General features: G+C 43.3%; 1 protein-coding gene across 1 annotated transcript in view; it reads right to left on the reverse strand.

The window, feature by feature from the left end:
* Positions 1 to 1,172: 1,172 nt before the first annotated feature.
* The window catches only part of DENND3 (DENN domain containing 3), a 67,607-nt gene continuing 50,005 nt past the window's right edge, over positions 1,173 to 18,774 (reverse strand). The window contains exons 18-23 of the mRNA XM_074943787.1: positions 16,116 to 16,255; positions 9,725 to 9,885; positions 6,642 to 6,775; positions 5,307 to 5,425; positions 5,037 to 5,174; positions 1,173 to 3,491 (exon numbers count right to left, since the gene is read on the reverse strand). Coding sequence (XP_074799888.1) covers positions 3,291 to 3,491; positions 5,037 to 5,174; positions 5,307 to 5,425; positions 6,642 to 6,775; positions 9,725 to 9,885; positions 16,116 to 16,255 — 893 coding nt within the window. The 3' untranslated portion in view covers positions 1,173 to 3,290. The remainder of the gene's footprint in view (positions 3,492 to 5,036; positions 5,175 to 5,306; positions 5,426 to 6,641; positions 6,776 to 9,724; positions 9,886 to 16,115; positions 16,256 to 18,774) is intronic.

Here is an 18,774-nt window from a genome sequence, read left to right on the forward strand (position 1 = left end):
ACTGGTGTCAGAAAGGGAACTGTACTGTTCTACCCCTTTTATACTTGGGGAACAGAGGCAAACACTTGCCCAATATCACAGAGGGCATCACTGCCAGGATGAGAGCTCATTCCTGGTGCACTGACAGCCCACTGATGAGGCAAGCTAATTATCAAATGCTTTGTGAGAGTGACAACGAAGGCAGTTATGAACGGATGACCAGATGAAGTAACAGGGTTGAGTAGTACAGTAGCTAACTTTGTCATTGCCAGCTCTTGCATATATCGCCCTGTAGAGAAACCACTCACGCAGTAAAGTCGTCATTTCATTTGCCAATACCAGCCCAGGAGCTCCTTTCCATGTTTTGGGGGAGAAAATAACTCGTTCTCATAATATACTTTCAGCTTTCTCAGGATTTGAGATGTATTAACAGGGAAAGTTATATTTACCAAGGAACAAGAATTAGGGAATATTTGCAGAGAGGAAAGAAGCTCCAGAGGGAGAGAGTGTTGGCTCCACTGCTTTCCTTTAGGAGAAGGGAAAATGGCCCAGACATCTCTGCTGACATCATAGGCCGGGGTGGCCAATCTGAGCCAGAGAAGGAGCCAGAATTTACCAATGTACATTGCCAAAGATCCACAGTAATATGTCAGCAGCCCCCATCACCTCCCCCACCCTCCAGCTCCCAGTGGCTCCCACCCACCAGCAGCTCTGCCTATCAGTGCCTCCCTGCACCTCCCAATCAACTGCAGGAGGCTCTGGGAGGGTGGGGGAGGGGTGGAGGAGGAGGAGTGAGGACACAGCAGGCTTAGGGGAGGGTGCGGGAGCCCCCAACTTAGAACTTCCATGGGATGGGAGAATCCCCAGATGAGATAAAGCCAGGATAGCCAGCTCCTTCACAACCTGTTTTAGTCCCTGGCATAGGAGGCATGTCAGGGATAAGGGAAGCTTAGCAGTTATAGTGAACCATAGCCAGCCAGCATAGAGTAAAGCAGCCTTCAGCCTGGAATAGAACCGAGCAGTCCTAGTATCAGACAGCCACAGCCATCTTCTTTGCAGCCTTATCTCTGCTACACCCAACAGATGCTGGCCCCGACTCTAAATTTAGGTCCTTGTGGTGTGTTGAATTACATGGAAATAAAAACAAGTTACAAAGAGGCTAGAATTGCAATAGTGTTTAATATTCTGTTTCTCATATTAGTTTTTTCAGTGACTGAACAAATGACGAGAGAATTTCAATCACCATCAAATAGCCAGACTGAAAGACTTAACGCAGAGACTATCACTAGTTTACATAACAATATTTGTATTAGCACTGCACTACTATAGGTTATATATAATGAACAAAGAAAGTAGCAGCTGATTTTTCCATCTATTTACAGTATTTTATAGAAATTATATATCCCACTTTATCCTGCATGGATATAGACACAACTACTCTGCACATATATATATAGTTCTCCAACTCACACATATTTCCTGAAAGGAAATGACTAGGAAGCATAAGCCAAATGGAACACCAGACCGCAGTACAATGGCATTTACTTTCAATTATTTTGCATTATCTGTGTGATAGCATATGGCGCCTTCATTTAACTTAAAAATAATTCAACTTATTTTCTTAGGTATGTTTGAGCTAAATAATGGCGGCAGCCTTTTTAGGTTTTATTTCTCTGTTTATATTTCATTGAAATTGTCATTGTCCACTCCTCCCCCACCAAAATAAGGGGGCAACAAAAGCAAAAAGACAAAAAGAACAAAAAAAAGAGTAAAGGAGTGGAAAGGGAGGGAAAGTAAAGGCAGGAAGGGGGGCAGGGATTGGAAAGGAGAGCAACATCTCAGTTTCCATCAGGTTTCTAAAAAGTCAGACCCAATCTTTTCAAAGTTTGCTGAGGTCCCTCCTCTCCAAAAAACATTACCCGCTCTTTAGCTGCCAGGTCAGCAAAGTCTGTGTTCCAAGCTGCTACCCCTGGAGGCAGTCTGCTCTTCCAGCTAAACAGTATCAGTCATTTGTCTACAAGCAGTGCTCTGGAGAGCCAAGCATTCTGTGAAGCTGGGATGTTTCCAAGATAATGAGCTATATCCCAAAACACAGCTCTTGGAAGTAATTTTTATGGAGGTATCCAAAACATATTAATCCTCGGGCCTTCTTCTAGCCAAAAGGATTGTATCCTGGGACAGTCCCAAAACATGTTAGCCACTAGGGCTCCGGAAAACAAGTGTGGACAAAACAATTTTTTTCTGCCAAATCAGCCTTAGTTGTAGATCAACAGTAGAATTTTTAATGATTTGCAAGGCACTTCCCCACTGGCTAGGGTTCAAGGACATGAAACAAAGATTTCTTCTACGTCTGGTGCAGGCAATCTAAATTACAGAGGGTCTTTTGGGCCAAGAAGCCCTAAACAGGCTAAGGCAGCTGGGCAGTCCCAGTTAACAGAGTGGTATTGGGGTGGGGTTCATTTGCATAGCTCCAACAAATGTTGCTGCTACTAGCAAGAATATATTGAAATTAAATTTGCCAAAGACAGGGCTACTACAGCACTGGTTCCATTCCTAAGAACCTGGCAGATCCCAGATATTCTGCACTTGCTTTTTAAAGGAATGCTTACTTCTTAAAGTTGCCGTAACTGGAAATATCCAGCTATCTTGGCACACTAGCAGACTATAAGTGCTATTAGGGAAAAAGTCAGCATTTTAAATAATGCACCACAAATATAGATACAGCAGGAAGGAAAAGTCATCCTTGTGTTAATGTGGCTGCCAGCTTAGAAAAATACTTTGAATTTACAGTACTTCTATCACCCAAATTCTATCACCCAAATTTAATATTTTTCCAAACATTTCAAGCTGTCAAGTAGTCAAGATATCAATAATAATATTTTGTAGGAGGATATTTATGTATCTTTAAGAACTAGATCAAGCTGAATTATTGGGCCATACTCTCTGCCAATTCAGCTTCACTGAAGTCAATTACCTTAGCAAAGAACTTGGCCCATAACCTTGACCTTTCATGACAATGTTTGTAAAATATAATCTCTGAGGTTTAAAAATCCAGTGATTTCTCTACTCAGTGTTCCAGTTCCTTACCGAGTGTGCAGGTCGTGGCTGATCATGGCAGGGTGCAAACAGAAATCCCCTTTTGTTTCTATATACTACAATAATGTAGTTACCACTGAAATAATTATACTAATATATTAAAAATAACACTGATGCATTGTTAAAAACATTTGAAGGGTGAAGTTGGGGTAACAAAATCCAAACCGGTAAGTTTTCCCAACAGTGGTATTTACACACACTTGGAAAAGTTAAATCTATTCAACTTTCCAAATAGCAATCTTCCCTTCTTCCCTTCCAGAACCACTGAGAACATATCTGTCCTCTGCGGAGCACAGTGCCTTTACCGTATCAGCATGGCCCACCAACTCCTTCTCCACAGTTTTCTTTTCAGCATCTATCACGTAGATCTTTCCCCTGGTTTTGCCCTGGGATAGTCCTCTGCCGCCAATCCACATCTGAAAAGCAGAATCTATTTTTAATACAATACATTCCACTTCTGTTCGAAGATACAGCCTAAGCTGTTTCAGCAAAGGAGTTGTTTATGTGCCCCCAAAGATACAGTCAGCGGTACTCCGGTCAGTTTTGAAAACGGTAATACCCAAAGTCTCTCAAAGCTATTTGTTGGAGCCATACGGTTTGTATGTTTCTGTGCAGGATGTATACTCACTATTACATTTTTAATAAGGGTTGCCAACTAAAAAGCAGCATATTTAAGAATGACAAAACGGGCGAAATTCTGTGTCTTTGCTTCCTTGCTAAAATAAATTGTCTAATTTTAATTAAATGAATTTAGAAGTAAGCCTGTAACAGACAGCTGTAACACTGTAATCTTCTGTCATTACCAAGCAGCCATTCTGACCCAGCCTGGCAACTCCAGTAAATGCTGTTTCGTTTTTACAACAGGGATATGTGGGTTTTATAGCTCTTACCATTGGCTCTGTCCTATCCTAGGAAACAAAGAGCCAAATTGCTGCGTCGCTGGTAGACTTAAAGACAGGAATATTGAATGTTCAAACTGGGGAGGTGGAAAGCTCAGGAATATTCGCTGGTTTTTCCTTTTTTGTATAAGGGAGTTAGTCAATAATGTATGTATGGTGTTACTGGGCTATGAAATGAGTGGAGGGGAAGAGGGATGATACTCCAGATGGAGCAGAAGAGGGCTCTGGGTTTCTGAGTAATCCTTTAATTTACAGGCTGGTTGGGTATCCCAGAGCTTGTGAGGTTCTGTCTCTACAGCACCTTTCTCTGGTTTTCCCATTAAGTCCTGGCTCACCAGCCTAGCCCCAGTGGCAGAGCAGCTACCCAACTCCAGAGGATGCTTTATGAAGTGACTGTACATTTTGTGGGAGAAGGGCTGGGGAGTCTGACTGGAAGGGTCTGGAGTTACTGTCACCACTTTATTGTGGAATATTTTCGGTATTATTTATGGAAATGACCTTTGCCCCGGACCAAATGGTGCACTCACTTGCAGCAGCCGCAGACCTGTGAAAGTGACTGGTATATTGTGACAGAGAGCTGAGTGACACTCCCAGAACATGGTGATATGGGGAACTGCTCAGGTCCTTTAACCCTGTTATGGTGAGCACATGATGATTAGATAGGAAGAGGCCATCTTCAGACACAGGCCAGCTAATCAGCATTTATTATTTTTCCACTAGTCTTTTGTTGGGCTTTATCACTGGAGCATAAGGCATTAAATGTCAGGGGACCTAATGTTTGATTCATAATGTTCAGTGAAAAGATCAGCGGCTAATAAAGTCATCATGCATTTAATCATGGATGAGGCTTCTGGCCTTGCTTGTATGTTTGAGTACTAGATGGTCAATTATGTTGGGCTGCTGTTAGCTCAGGGCTACTCATGTCTTAGAACAATGGGCGTGGCAAGCCCCCAAAAAAAGAACTCAACTGATGAAAACTTGACAGTGCTGTAAACACAAACTGCATTACATCTAGGAAATGGGCAACAAATAAAAATATCAAATTAACAGAATGTATTCTACCTGATTTTTTACTTTTATCATACAGGTAATCTCAGAACAGTCTTGAAGATGAATCTTTTGAGGAGTTCTGGAGAGATCTGTTGCATTCCAAATATACAGGTCACTACTTCCCGAACATGACGTCCATACTTGGTCCCCCTAAAGCACAGAAAGAATACGACCAATCTTACCAGTGTACTCACAAACATATCCTAAAAAATAATTGTACAACAGCACTGTTTATAAAGCAGAGACTTCCTATAAGACAAATTACCAGCGTAAATTTAATACCTCAGGAAACAGCTGGAAACAGAGAAAATCCGAACACACATCCTTCAGATTCTCTTCAATTTTCATTTCTTTCTGAGGAGACCCATTAGTTGTTGCTACGAGTATACAACTTCCTGTACCTTCAATAGTAAAAATATGAGGTTAGTAGTTGAAGTACTGACTTCTTATTTCCCAACAAAACCGTGGAAAGTTAGGAAGGAGTAAATGTGTACACGCAGAACTCTTTTCTAAAACACACAATGAAAACTATACATACATTTCCAATTGACTTCTCACAGTGTACGTTCTTATGTCTATTCTGAAATTACAGGCATGCCTGTTGGTACTCTAGGTGCTAACAGAAGGCGAAAAGAGAACTTGCTTAAATTTGCATATCACTATTTGGTTCTCAGCATGCACAAGTATTTGCTGCTATAGATCTAGGACAGAGATTCTGTACTACAGAAGTTGTAGGGTGGATTCCTGGCCCCAATGAAAATAATGGGAGCGTTACCACTGACAGCACATCCAGCCAGGATTTCACCCATAGACTCAGTAGCTTTTCTGTCACTCAGTGTGCATACTTGATATACAGTGGATCCAAGCTCTATAGGTCTATGGTCGCATTGAGTGTTAAGGCAATGTTGGGTGGATAAGCCTTAGGTTTCTTGAACCAACCTGTACTTGGAAAAGATGGCTTATCAAGGACCTTTTACTCTGGCACTGAAGCCTTAGCATATCCTACTCAGCTCCTACACACAGGATGGCAGAACACTTAGAAGCAGTTAAAGGTGACTGTCGAGACTATCAAGTTGGACCTGTGCCATAACAGGTGGCTCAAACACAGATCCACAACTGCCAATACTATTATCGCTAGACCCCACAGACGTAAAAGAACTTCTCTTTTAAGGGTTTCCATGCCAATTTACAGGCACCTTCAGGCAAGACCAAAGCCTGATGCTTCTAGATGTCATACCCTGCAGCCAATGCAACATCCCTGAAAAGATGTTCAATCCAGATGAGACATGGCCATCCAGAGGCAACTCTCATCCTCCCATGCAGTAATCCAGCAATTTTGTCCTTTGTGGGACTTCTTGCTATCACAAGAGGATATCTGTAAGACCCTGATCAGGCAAAATGCTTAATTTAAAGCACAATAATAATCCCAATAAACTCAACAGGACTACTCTATGCTATTTAAACAGCCTGAATGGAGATGGGTGGATGAAGAGAACTGGTTAATCATACAAAATAAAAGAACTGGCATTAAATTGCACTTTTCTTTACATTAAAGTGACATAACATGCAAAAACTTATTTAAAAAAAATTCCAAGATCTGAGGCATGAAGAACTTACAGCACCAAAGACGGTTGTCGTGGAGTTTGATAGAAAGAAGATTTTTGCAGGGCAGCTGAAATCTACGGTTTACTTTCAAAGTGCTAATGTTCCAAGCAATCACTGTCCCATCTAAACTGCATGAATATGCTTCGCTGTTGACATAAAAAAAAATTAAAAATAGCATGGTGTACAATCAAATCCAGAACTGAGATCTCAAATAAGACAGACTGTTGTTAGAGGTCTCCCACCACCACAAACATTAATGCCAAGTCAAAGCAGAAATCTTTACTGCCAAGAGTAGTAGAAATATTAGATTAAAATACAGCAATGAGCCACAACAGAGAGTGTGCATTAAAGTCTATAGGACAGTAGCACAGGAATAGTTCCAAAGTGCCAGGGCAGCATGCTGGAAGGGAATCACAGCAGGTGGCAGGGAGAGGGTGGCTTTGGCAGCAGAAATCAGGTTTGGCACGCGCACTTCTGCATTGTTCATTTTAAAAAGTATCATACGATGTATCGTAACTTATTTTTCTTGTTCTTCACTTTTTTATAAAGAAAAGTAAATCCAGAACAGGGTTGTAAAAGTATGATGAATCTATTCTGTGGACAAAGCAAAAATCATAGAATCATAGAATATCAGGGTTGGAAGGGACCTCAGGAGGTCATCTAGTCCAACCCCCTGCTCAAAGCAGGACCGATCCGACTAAATCATCCCAGCCAGGGCTTTGTCAAGCCTGACCTTAAAAACTTCTAGGTAAGGAGATTCCACCACCTCCCTAGGTAACGCATTCCAGTGTTTCACCACCCTCCTAGTGAAAAAGTTTTTCCGAATATCCAACCTAAATCTCCCCCACTGCAACTTGAGACCATTACTCCTTGTTCTGTCATCTGCTACCACTGAGAACAATCCAGAGCCCTCCTCTTTAGAACCCCCTTTCAGGTAGTTGAAAGCAGCTATCAAATCCCCCCTCATTCTTCTCTTCTGAAGACTAAACATCCCCAGTTCCCTCAGCCTCTCCTCATAACTCATGTGTTCCAGTCCCCTAATCATTTTTGTTGCCCTTCGCTGGACGCTTTCCAATTTTTCCACATCCTTCTTGTAGTGTGGGGCCCAAAACTGGACACAGTACTACAGATGAGGCCTCACCAATGTCGAATAGAGGGGAACGATCACATACCTCGATCTGCTGGCAATGCCCCTACTTATACATCCCAAAATGCCATTGACCTTCTTGGCAACAAGGGCACACTGTTGACTCATATCCCACTTCTCGTCCACTGTAATCCCCAGATCCTTTTCTACAGATCTGCTGCCGAGCCATTCGGTCCCTAGTTTGTAGTGGTGCATTGGATTCTTCCGTCCTGAGTGCAGGACTCTGTACTTGTCCTTGTTGAACCTCATCAGATTTCTTTTGGCCCAATCCTCCAATTTGTCTAGGTCCCTCTGTATCCTATCCCTACCCTCCAGTGTATCTACCACTCCTCCCAGTTTAGTGTCATCTGCAAACTTGCTGAGGGTGCAATCCACACCATCCTCCAGATCATTTATGAAGATATTGAACAAAACCAGCCCCAGGACCGACCCTTGGGGCACTCCACTTGATACCGGCTGCCAACTAGACATGGAGCCATTGATCACTACCCGTTGAGCCCGACAATCTAGCCAGCTTTCTATCCACCTTATTGTCCATTCATCCAGCCCATACTTCTTTAACTTGCTGGCAAGAATACTGTGGGAGACCGTGTCAAAAGCTTTCCTAAAGTCAAGGAACAACACGTCCACTGCTTTCCCTTCATCCACAGAGCCAGTTATCTCGTCATAGAAGGCAATTAGATTAGTCAGGCATGACTTGCCCTTGCTGAATCCATGCTGACTGTTCCTGATCACTTTCCTCTCCTCTAAGTGCTTCAGAATTGATTCCTTGAGGACCTGCTCCATGATTTTTCCAGGGACTGAGGTGAGGCTGACTGGCCTGTAGTTCCCAGAATCCTCCTCCTTCCCTTTTTTAAAGATGGGCACTACATTAGCCTTTTTCCAGTCATCTGGGACCTCCCCTGATCGCCATGAGTTTTCAAAGACAATGGCCAATGGCTCTGCAATCACATCCGCCAACTCCTTTAGCACTCTCGGATGCAACGCATCCGGCCCCATGGACTTGTGCTCGTCCAGCTTTTCTAAATAGTCCTGAACCACTTCTTTCTTCACAGAGGGCTGGTCACCTCCTCCCCATGCTGTGCTGCCCAGTGCAGTAGGCTGGGAGCTGGCCTTGTTCGTGAAGACAGAGGCAAAAAAAAGCATTGAGTACATTAGCTTTTTCCACATCCTCTGTCACTAGGTTGCCTCCCTCATTCAGTAAGGGGCCCACACTTTCCTTGACTTTCTTCTTGTTGCTAACATACCTGAAGAAACCCTTCTTGTTACTCTTAACATCTCTTGCTAGCTGCAACTCCAGGCGTGATTTGGCCTTCCTGATTTCACTCCTGCAAGCCCGAGCTATATCTTTATACTCATCCCTGGTCATTTGTCCAATCTTCCACTTCTTAAATACAAAAAAGAAGCTTACAAGAACAGCAAGGATTTCACTGTTAAGCCAAGCTGGTCGCCTGCCATATTTACTATTCTTTCTACACATCTGGATGGTTTGTCCCTGTAACCTCAATAAGGATTCTTTAAAATACAGCCAGGATTGAATGGAATGATCTTCAAGAGGCTTCGGTGTGCAATTTATCACTGGATGCCTGCAACTCCCCTTAAGTCTCATCTCTGTCTCAGGAAAGCAGGACTATTTTGGAAATAAGGTGTCATTGTGAATCTGATCACATCAGATCAATTGGACTACCTACACAGAAGGTTAAATATAGTGTCTTGTGGCTGACTGTTTTACACGGACCCTTACATATAACTACATGTTTTCTCTTAAGGTTAAATTTAGTCAAGATGTTGATTAGCGATTAGAGGAAATAAACACAAATTATCTTGTTTAAAATTCTCTCTAATATTACACATTTGTCCAACTTCAGAAGCTCTAGTACCAAGAATGCCTCCCACGTTAGCTGGTATGTATATTTTTTAAAAAATGGAACTTTGTAATCAAATTTACCTGGATACACTGTTCCTGTTCTCTGCAATGATGTCCATAACATGAGAGCGGTGGTCATTTAGTTGCTTATTGCAAGACATACTATGGGTGTTGATTATGTAAATAATGGTATCTTGAGAACCAATCCATACTTGGCTCTGCTCTACCATTACCATACAAGTCTAGAGACGAAAAAAAGTGCAAGATTTCTTTAAAAAGTTCAGCACAGAAGCCTATCACTCTTGAAAGAAGCACACAAACACGTTATACCAGTGGTTCTCAACCTTTCCAGACTACTGTACCCCTTTCAGGAGTCTGATGTGTCTTGTGTATCCCCCAAGTTTAACCTCACTTAAAAGCTGCTTGCTTATAAAAATCAGACATAAAAAATACAGAAGTGTCTCTGCACACTATTACTGAAAAATTGCTGACTTATTTTTACCATATAATTATAAAATAAATTAATTGGAATATAAATATTGTACTTAACATTTCAGTGTACAGTATATAGAGCAATATAAACAATCCATTGTCCGTATGAAATTTTAGTTTGTACTGACTTTGCTAGAGCTTCTTACGTAGCCTTTTGTAAAACTAGGCAAATACTAGATGAGTTGATGTACCCCCTGGAAGACCTCTGCGTACCCCTGGTTGAAAACCACTGTATTATACAAAAGGACAGAGTTTTTCTAGTGGCTGAAGTCAGAGCAAGAATCAAAGTTCCTCACTTCTTTCTTGGCTCTGTCACTAAAAGGCTGTATGATTGAAGGTAAGCGATGTTATCGCTATGGTTCAGTTTATCCTTCAAAAAAGTAGGCTTAATAATACTTACTGATACCTAACTCAAAAGGCGTGTTTTGGGGCTTAAAATATAATGTAAAACTCTGAGACCTTCAGATGAAAAACACCACAGAACCTCAAAGTATTACACATTTCTTTCCTACATAACAGAGACGCTCTTCCGTTTGTATCAAATGCATTTCTCTCTTCAATTAGAAGTGAAACATTAATTTAATTTTTGAACTAGAAATAGCAGCAGTAGTATTTTAAACACAGGATGTTCTGAAATAATGTACTTCTTATTTCCCACATTAATACCGACTCCATCTCTAAACAGATCTCAGCCATCCACCACCTCTTCGTAACTCGCTCCCTCCAGCTCCTAGCTCTCAGATACCTGGATCCTGTCATCAGACACTGCTGCTGCAGCTGTCCTTTTTGAGGGAGGCCTCTCCTCTTTTCACACACACCACCCTTGGTCAGACTGTGGTGGGCTTCTCCTCTCCCATTCCTGCCGGTTTCAGCCCCTCCCAGCTCCCCCTTCCCAGGCTTTCCTTTTTTTGAACAGCACCGTATCTGCACCTTCTCTGCCCGCTTCACGCTGCTGTCCTTTACCATCCACCCAACTCCTCGCATCATCCTTCCTTTCTGATTTAGTCTCCAGATGCTCTCTCTTCCTCTCCTTGCTGTCTCCCACTCATCCTTGGGGACTTCAACTCCCATGCTGATGACTCATATGACCTCTTAGCTGTACCTCACCTCTATCTTTGATCTGCAGGTCTGGATCAACTCACCCAGTCACGAGGGCTGTTCACTTGACTTGGTCTTCACCAAGCAATCCTTGCTCTAATCTATGGTTGAGTTCCCCCTCTCAGACCATCGCCTGGTTTCTTTCCACATCACCCATCAGCTCCCCACAGTGACCTGCAAGGCAGCCTGTGTCTTGCAGTCCATCAGCATTGATGACTTCTTGTCTGCTCTCAGCCCTCTGTCCTCCCTGCCCTCTCTTCCTTTAGTTCCGTTGATACAGTTGACTACTCTCTCTCTCTCTCCAAGCTTCACTCTCCTCCAGTTTCAACTCTTCTGCCTCTCTCCCATCTCCCACCCTGCCAACACCCCAGCGCTGGCTTATCCTCAACATCTGCTTCCTCTGCTCCTGCTCTCGCACTGCAGATCATCTCTGATGGAAATCCTACGAGCAGGCTGCCTTCCTCAACTATATATTTGTTCTCTCCTCCTTCACTTCTCCCATCTTCCTAGTTCATAGAAGTTACTCCTCTTCCTCCGTTACACACACAGAAGTTTGTTTGCTCTCCTTCAACCCCTCCACTTGCCCTCTCCTCCCACCCATCCCATCCCCGATCCCCTTGCAACTACTTTTTTCCCCCTCCCTTACTCTCCTCCTTAACCTCTCGCTATCCTCCAGCTCTTTTCCCTCACAATACAAGCAATGATCTAGTCTCTTCTATTTTAAAAAGCCCACCCTGGAGCCCACTGTATCTCCCTTCTTCCTTTCATCTGTAAACTCACTGAATGCACTGTTGATAATATGGAGTTCCTCTCCTCCAATTCCATCCTAGACCCTCTCCAATCAGGTTTCTGCCCTTTGCACGCCACTGAAACTGCTTGCCAAAAAGTCTCTAATAATCTTTTCCAAGACAAAGCTCAGAACCAGTATGCCATCCTCATCCCCCTTGACCTGTCAGCTACCTTTGACACAATCAACCATGCTCCTCTTCTTGAAATCTTGTCTTTCCTTGGTTCCACAGAGTCATAGACAAAAGGTCAGAAGGGACCATTATGATAGTCTTGTCTGACCTCCTGCACAATGCAGGCCACACAATCTCACCCACCCACTCCTGTAATAAACCCCTAACCTATGTCTGAGCTATTGAAGTCCTCAAATCATGGTTTAAAGACTTTAAGGTGCAGAGAATCCTCCAGCAATTGACCCATTCCCCACACTGCAGAGGAAGGTGAAAACCCCCCAGAGCCTCTGCCAATCTGCCTTGGAGGAAAATTCCTTCCCGACCCCAAATATGGCAATCAGCAAAACCCTGAGCACATGGGAAGACACACCAGCCAGACACCCAGGAAAGAAATCTCTTTAGTAACTCAGATCCCACCCCATCTAACATCCCATCACAGGCCATTGGGCCTATTTACCACTAATAGTCAAAGATCAATTAATTGCCAAAATTAGGCTATCCCATCATAACATCCCCTCCATAAACTTATCAAGCTTATTCTTGAAGTCAGATATGTCTTTTGCCCCCACTGCTCCCCTTGGAAGGCTGTTCCAGAACTTCACTCCTCTGATGGTTAGAAACCTTCGTCTAACTTCAAGTCTAAACTTCCTGGTGGCCAGTTTATATCCATTTGTTCTTGTGTCCACATTGGTACTGAGCTTAAATAATTCCTCTCCCTCCCTGGTATTTCTCTCTCTGACATATTTAGAGAGAGCAATATCTCCTCTCAGCCTTCTTTTGGTTAGGCTAAAGAAGACAAGCTCATTGAGTCCCCTTTCATAACACAGGTTTTCCGTTCCTCGTATCATCCAAGTAGTCCTTCTCTGTACCTGTTCCAGTTTGAATTCATCCTTCTTAAACATGGGAGACCAGAACTGTACACAGTATTCTAGAAGAGGTCTCCCCAGTGCCTAATAAGGAGGTGTTAGTACCACTATACCTCTACTGGAAATACCTCACCTGATGCATCGCATTAGTTTTTTCACGGCCATATCACATTGGCGGCTCATAGTCATCCTGTGATCAACCAATACTCCGAGGTCCTTCTCCTCCTCCGTTACTTCCAACTGATGCGTCCCCAGTTTATTAAAAAAATTCTTGTTATTAATCCCTAAATGCATGACCTTGCACTTTTCACTATTAAATTTCATCCTATTACTATTAGTCCAGTTTACAAGGTCATCCAGATCTTCCTGTATGATATCCCGGTCCTTCTCTGTATTGGCAATACCTCCCAGTTTTGTCTCATCCGCAAACTTTATTAGCACACACTCCCACTTTTTGTGCCAAGGTCAGTAATAAAAAGATTAAATACGATTGGCCCCAAAACCAATCCCTGAGGAACTCCACTAGTAACCTCCCTCCAGCCTGACAGTTCACCTTTCAGTATGACCTGCTGTAGTCTCCCCTTTAACCAGTGCCTTATCCATCTTTCAATTTTCATATTGATCCGCATCTTTTCCAATTTAACTAATAATTCCCCATGTGGAATCGTATCCAATGCCTTACTGAAATCGAGGTAAATTAGATCCACTGCATTTCCTTTGTCTAAAAAATCCGTACCTTCTCAAAGAAGGAGATCCGGTTGGTCTGACACGAGCTACCTTTTGTAAAACCATGTTGTATCTTGTCCCAATTACCATTGACCTCAATGTCCTTAACTACTTTCTCTGTCAAAATTTTTTCCAAGACCTTGCATATTACAATTGTCAAACTAACAGGCCTGTAGTTACCTGGATCACTTTCTCTCTCACCCCTTCCTTAAAAATAGGAACTATGTTAGCAATTCTCCAGTCATATGGTACAACGCCCGAGTTTACAGATTCATTAAAAATTCTTGCTAATGGGCTTGCAATTTTTCCTTTAATATTCTTGGATGAAGAGTATCTGGGCCTCCCAATTTAGTCCCATTAAGCTGTTCGAGTTTCGCTTCTACCTCGGATGTGGTAATATCTACCTCCATATCCTCATTCCCATTTGTCATCCTGCCATTATCCCTAAGCCCCTCATTAAAGACTGAGGCAAAGTATTTGTTTAGATAGTGGGTCATGCCGAGATTATCTTTTATTATTCTTTGTTTTCTTCTTATTTATATGGCTATACAACCTTTTACTATTGGTTTTAATTCCCTTTGCAAGGTCCAACTCTACATGGCTTTTGGCCTCTCGCACTTTATCCCTACATGTTCTGACCTCAATAAGGTAGGTTTCCTTGCTGATCCCTCCCATCTTCCACTCCCTGTACGCTTTCTGCTTTTTCTTAATCACCTCTCTGAGACGCTTGCTCATCCAGCTTGGTCTACAACTCCTGCCTATGAATTTTTTCCCCTTTCTTGGGATGTAGTCTTCTGATAGTTTCTGCAACTTTGACTTGAAGTAATCCCAGGCTTCCTCTGCCTTTAGATCCACAAGTTCTTCAGTCCAATCCACTTCCCTAACTAATTTCCTTAATTTTTTTAAAGTTAGCCCTTTTGAAATAAAAACCCTAGTCACAGATCTATTTTTGTTTATCCTTCCATTTAGTTTGAACTGAATTAGCTCATGATCCCTTAAACCAAGGTTGTCCTGTCGCATCCAGGAAAATCTGAGCCCTATTATTATACTAGCACTTGTCCTCCGGTCTATCTTTGTATTCTCACCTCTCAAAACGCTCCTTCAGCATGTCCTTCTGAGGAACCTCCTCATCACCCCTCCAACTCTCTGTGGGGATTCCTCAGGGCTCCGTCCTCGGTCCCCTTCTCTTCTCCTTCTGTACCTTATCTTGGGGTAACCTCATCAAATTCAACGACTGACTTTATGCTGATGATTTACAGATCTACCTCTTTACCCCAGACCTGTCTCCCTTCTTTCCAAACTAAAATCTTGACCTGTCTTGCTGACATCTCCTCATGGATGTCTAGCCAACAGCTCAAGATCAACATGACTCAAAACAGAGCTCCTAATCTTGTCCTCCCCACCCCTTTCTCATTCACAGCGAACACCCCTCTCCCCCCACCAACCTGCCTGTTATGCAGGCTCGTAGCCAGGGTGTCCTCTTCAACTCTGACTTCTCTCTAGGTGCTCATACCCAGGCTATGTCTAAATCCTGATGTCTCCTTCTGCATAACATCTCTAAGACGCAGCCTTTCCTGACCATGCACGCAGCTAAAACTCTCATCCAGGCTCTCGATACCTCATATCTATATTACTTCAGCTTCCTTCTCTCTGGACTTGACAATGCAATCTTGCCCCACTCAGACCCATTCAGAATGCTGCTGTGAAAATCATTCTCCTAGCTTGTTGCTTTGACCAGGTTATCCCTCTTACTGCTTCACTCCACTGGCTCCCTCCTTCTCTATCACATCATACATAAGCTGTTTGTCTTCTCTTTCAAGGCCCTTCCAGCCCATCCCTACCCATCACCTCTCATTCACTATCGAGAGGTGAATTCCCACTTCCAATCAGCCCACGATACCAGCCTTCGTTATCCACTTGTTAAATATTCAAACATAATTGTGCTTTCGCTTGTGCTGCCCCTCACTTGGGAGGAGCTCCCTGTAAACATCCACAAAGCTACCTCGTTATCCACCTTCAAAACCCTCCTTAAAAGTCTCCTTTGCCATAATGCCTTTTAAAAACCCTTCATAACTGGTAGGCTGCAGGTGTACTGAGACTACTGCCTTTCACTCTGACCAATATTGTCCCATTGTTTCCTTGAACTCCCCCCATCTGTCTGTTGTAGCTTGTTTTATACTTCGATTGTAAGCTCTTTGGGGCAGGGACCATATTTTTGCTCTGTATCTGTACAATGTCTGGCACAGTGGGGTCCCTGATCCATGACTAGGACTCCTAAGCGCTATGGTAATACAAATAATTAATAAGAACAACAACGCGAGTCTCACTCACCAGTTTAGAGCTGCCCACTTTAAAACAGTGTTGCTGAATAGTCCAGGTAGATGCATCAAACACAATCACCTTCCCCTCACTTAAAGCACACCATAACTTTGGACGGGCATCTTCAATTCTATCTCCTGCATCGAGGTGCCCTAGTATTGGGGGGAAAAAAGAGGAACAAACAGTACTCCTAGCTACATTTGGAGATGTTATTAAGCAGTATATCTTCCTGGTAGAACATGATATCCGTGCCCCAGAACCTACATTAGATAGCTACTGAGTTGCAACCACTTCATATCATGCTAATTATAATCATCCCACTGTACCTTGTGCTCCTCCATGTCTGTTTATTGAGTCCACCTGTTTTGCATCTCATACTTGTAAGCTCTTCAGAGCATTGATCATCTTTTTGCTGTATATTTGTAACATGCCTAGCATGCTAAACCCCCAATCCCTGACTGGAGCATCTAGATGCCCCAGTCAATATACTTAACAGATAATACACCCACTGGCTATTGGTTTTTGGGTAAAATGTAAGGGGCTATGTTTTGACCTAGAAACCTCTAAAAGGCCTGGGAGCCACCTACTTGCAAGAATGTTTCTTTCCCTGCATTGGACTGCCACATCTGCACGCAAAAGCAGCTCCAGCTGGAACCCCCTCAGTATAAAACAGAGTGTGCCCTTAACATTGGAACTTATTCTCCCTTCTGGTTTCAAATAGCCTGAGTTTGCTTTCATGACACGCTGCAAGGCCCATTAACCAGACTTTAGGGGCTGTGGGCTTCACAAAGGCTAGGGTTTGTGGGAAAGGTGGGGTATAACCTGGGTATGTATTCATCTTTGGGTTATTTTCTGGGTTTCTTTACTGATTTAAAGAAGGTGCTGATTTAGTCTTTTAGGAGGACTGTATTTTTAAATTTATGGCAACTGTGTTTAGAGGTTGGGGGGGAGGGGGGATAGGTAATTTTTTTATTATACACAGAGCTAGTTGCATCACCTATTATTAAGGTTGCTTGACCCGTCATATTACAAGACCCTCTTTCAGTTGCTCATAACTTTTCCGAACTGTTTGGGCTGAAATTTGCCATGCTGGGTACCTGCCGCATGCTGAATGTTTCTGGAAAATTTCAGCCAAAATGATACAGCAGGTTCCAAGAACGACGTTAATGAAAAATCTGTTTTATCCATGTTTAAAAATTCTGGTGACTTTTTCTTTGAAAAGCTCTACTGCCTCCATGCTTGGGAGCAGGAACCTGAAATTTGGCAAGGGGTGGCCTTTCTGTCTGGGATGTGCCTTTTGCTTCCCTGTAAAAATTCATCCAAGTTTGGCCAAGTTATAAAATATGCTCAGTGAGACTTAAAATTTTAGCAGTTAAATTCCATGAACGTGCTGTCCTGACTGGGCAGGCCCCTGCCTGGGGCTGAGCAGGACTCTTCCTGCAATTACAGCTGTCTGAGGGTCTGAGCACCAGAACTAAGGAAAGAAGATAGTCTCCCCTGTGTTCTCACTGACCCCTCTGCTGGGCCAAAGAAGCCTAGAGGAAGAAGATGCCTGATCTGAATACAGAAAGGACAAGAGGCAGACCTGTAGGGAGAGGTAAACTGGGATTGGGAGTGGAGGGGGTGCCCAAGCCTGGAACTATGAGCCAGAAGGTGGGGAGAAAGGCTGAGGCTATGTGACTAAGGGTGTCTGAATAGCAATGCAAACCAAAGTGCTGTGATGTAACTCCCTGTGTGGATGCAAAGTAAAAGGTTCCTACTTCACGTTAACATATTCCTGTTTGAAGAGGACAATGTTAACACGAACTAGGAAACTGAGTTCACACTCATATGACCCACACAGGAGTTACAGCACAGAACTTTGGTTTGCACTGCTATTCACACTGCAGGGAAGGGCAAACAAGCCCTGAGATTGGATGAGGAGCTGGGGGAGTTTGGGACTAGCTGTGCAAAGAGACTAGGAGAGTGAGCCAAAGGGGAGGTGGGTGAGGGATACTGAGATTGGATTACGACTCCAGGAAGGGAGGCCACTGGGGGGCCACAGCAGAGAAGAGAGAGACACAAATTGGAAGAGGAGCTGGGAACTGGGACTGGGGGGAGAAGGAGATTGGGATTAGAAGCCTGAGGAGTGGACACTGGGACTGGCTACATGGGAAGAATGGGACTGGGACAAGGTGCCAGGGTAGGAGAGAGGAGTGGGACAATTTGGAGGAAACATGGCAGAAGGGTTCACACTTCAGAGGGAAGGGGCAGAAGAGTCTGGGCCCTCAAACACACCGCCCTGCTCCAGAGACTGGAATGGACCCCAAGATTCCCGAGTCTCACCATGCCTCTGCTGTCAGCCAATAATTGTGAAATCCACTGGCAAAATGTTGCTGCATCCCCCCCAGTGCTGGTCCATATGACAACCTACTACTGCTATCAGTTACTCTATTAGCTCAAGTGGCAAAAATTTGGGTGATGGAGCTAAAGGTCCCAACCCTGCTGATGACCCATGTAGGTGTCAATATGATACCATATGCTGGAATCTCCATTTATTTCAGTTTTTTTTTTTTTTTAAGCAAAAAAGCTAGAACATCTATATATAAAGAACTACATTCAAATGTTAAGGGGATTGCAGGAAAAGAATGGATGGCCTCATGTTTAAGGCAGCTGAATAGTGCACTGGAGT

Source organism: Natator depressus, chromosome 2 (genome assembly GCF_965152275.1).
Source record: "Natator depressus isolate rNatDep1 chromosome 2, rNatDep2.hap1, whole genome shotgun sequence".
NCBI classification, from domain to species: domain Eukaryota; kingdom Metazoa; phylum Chordata; order Testudines; family Cheloniidae; genus Natator; species Natator depressus.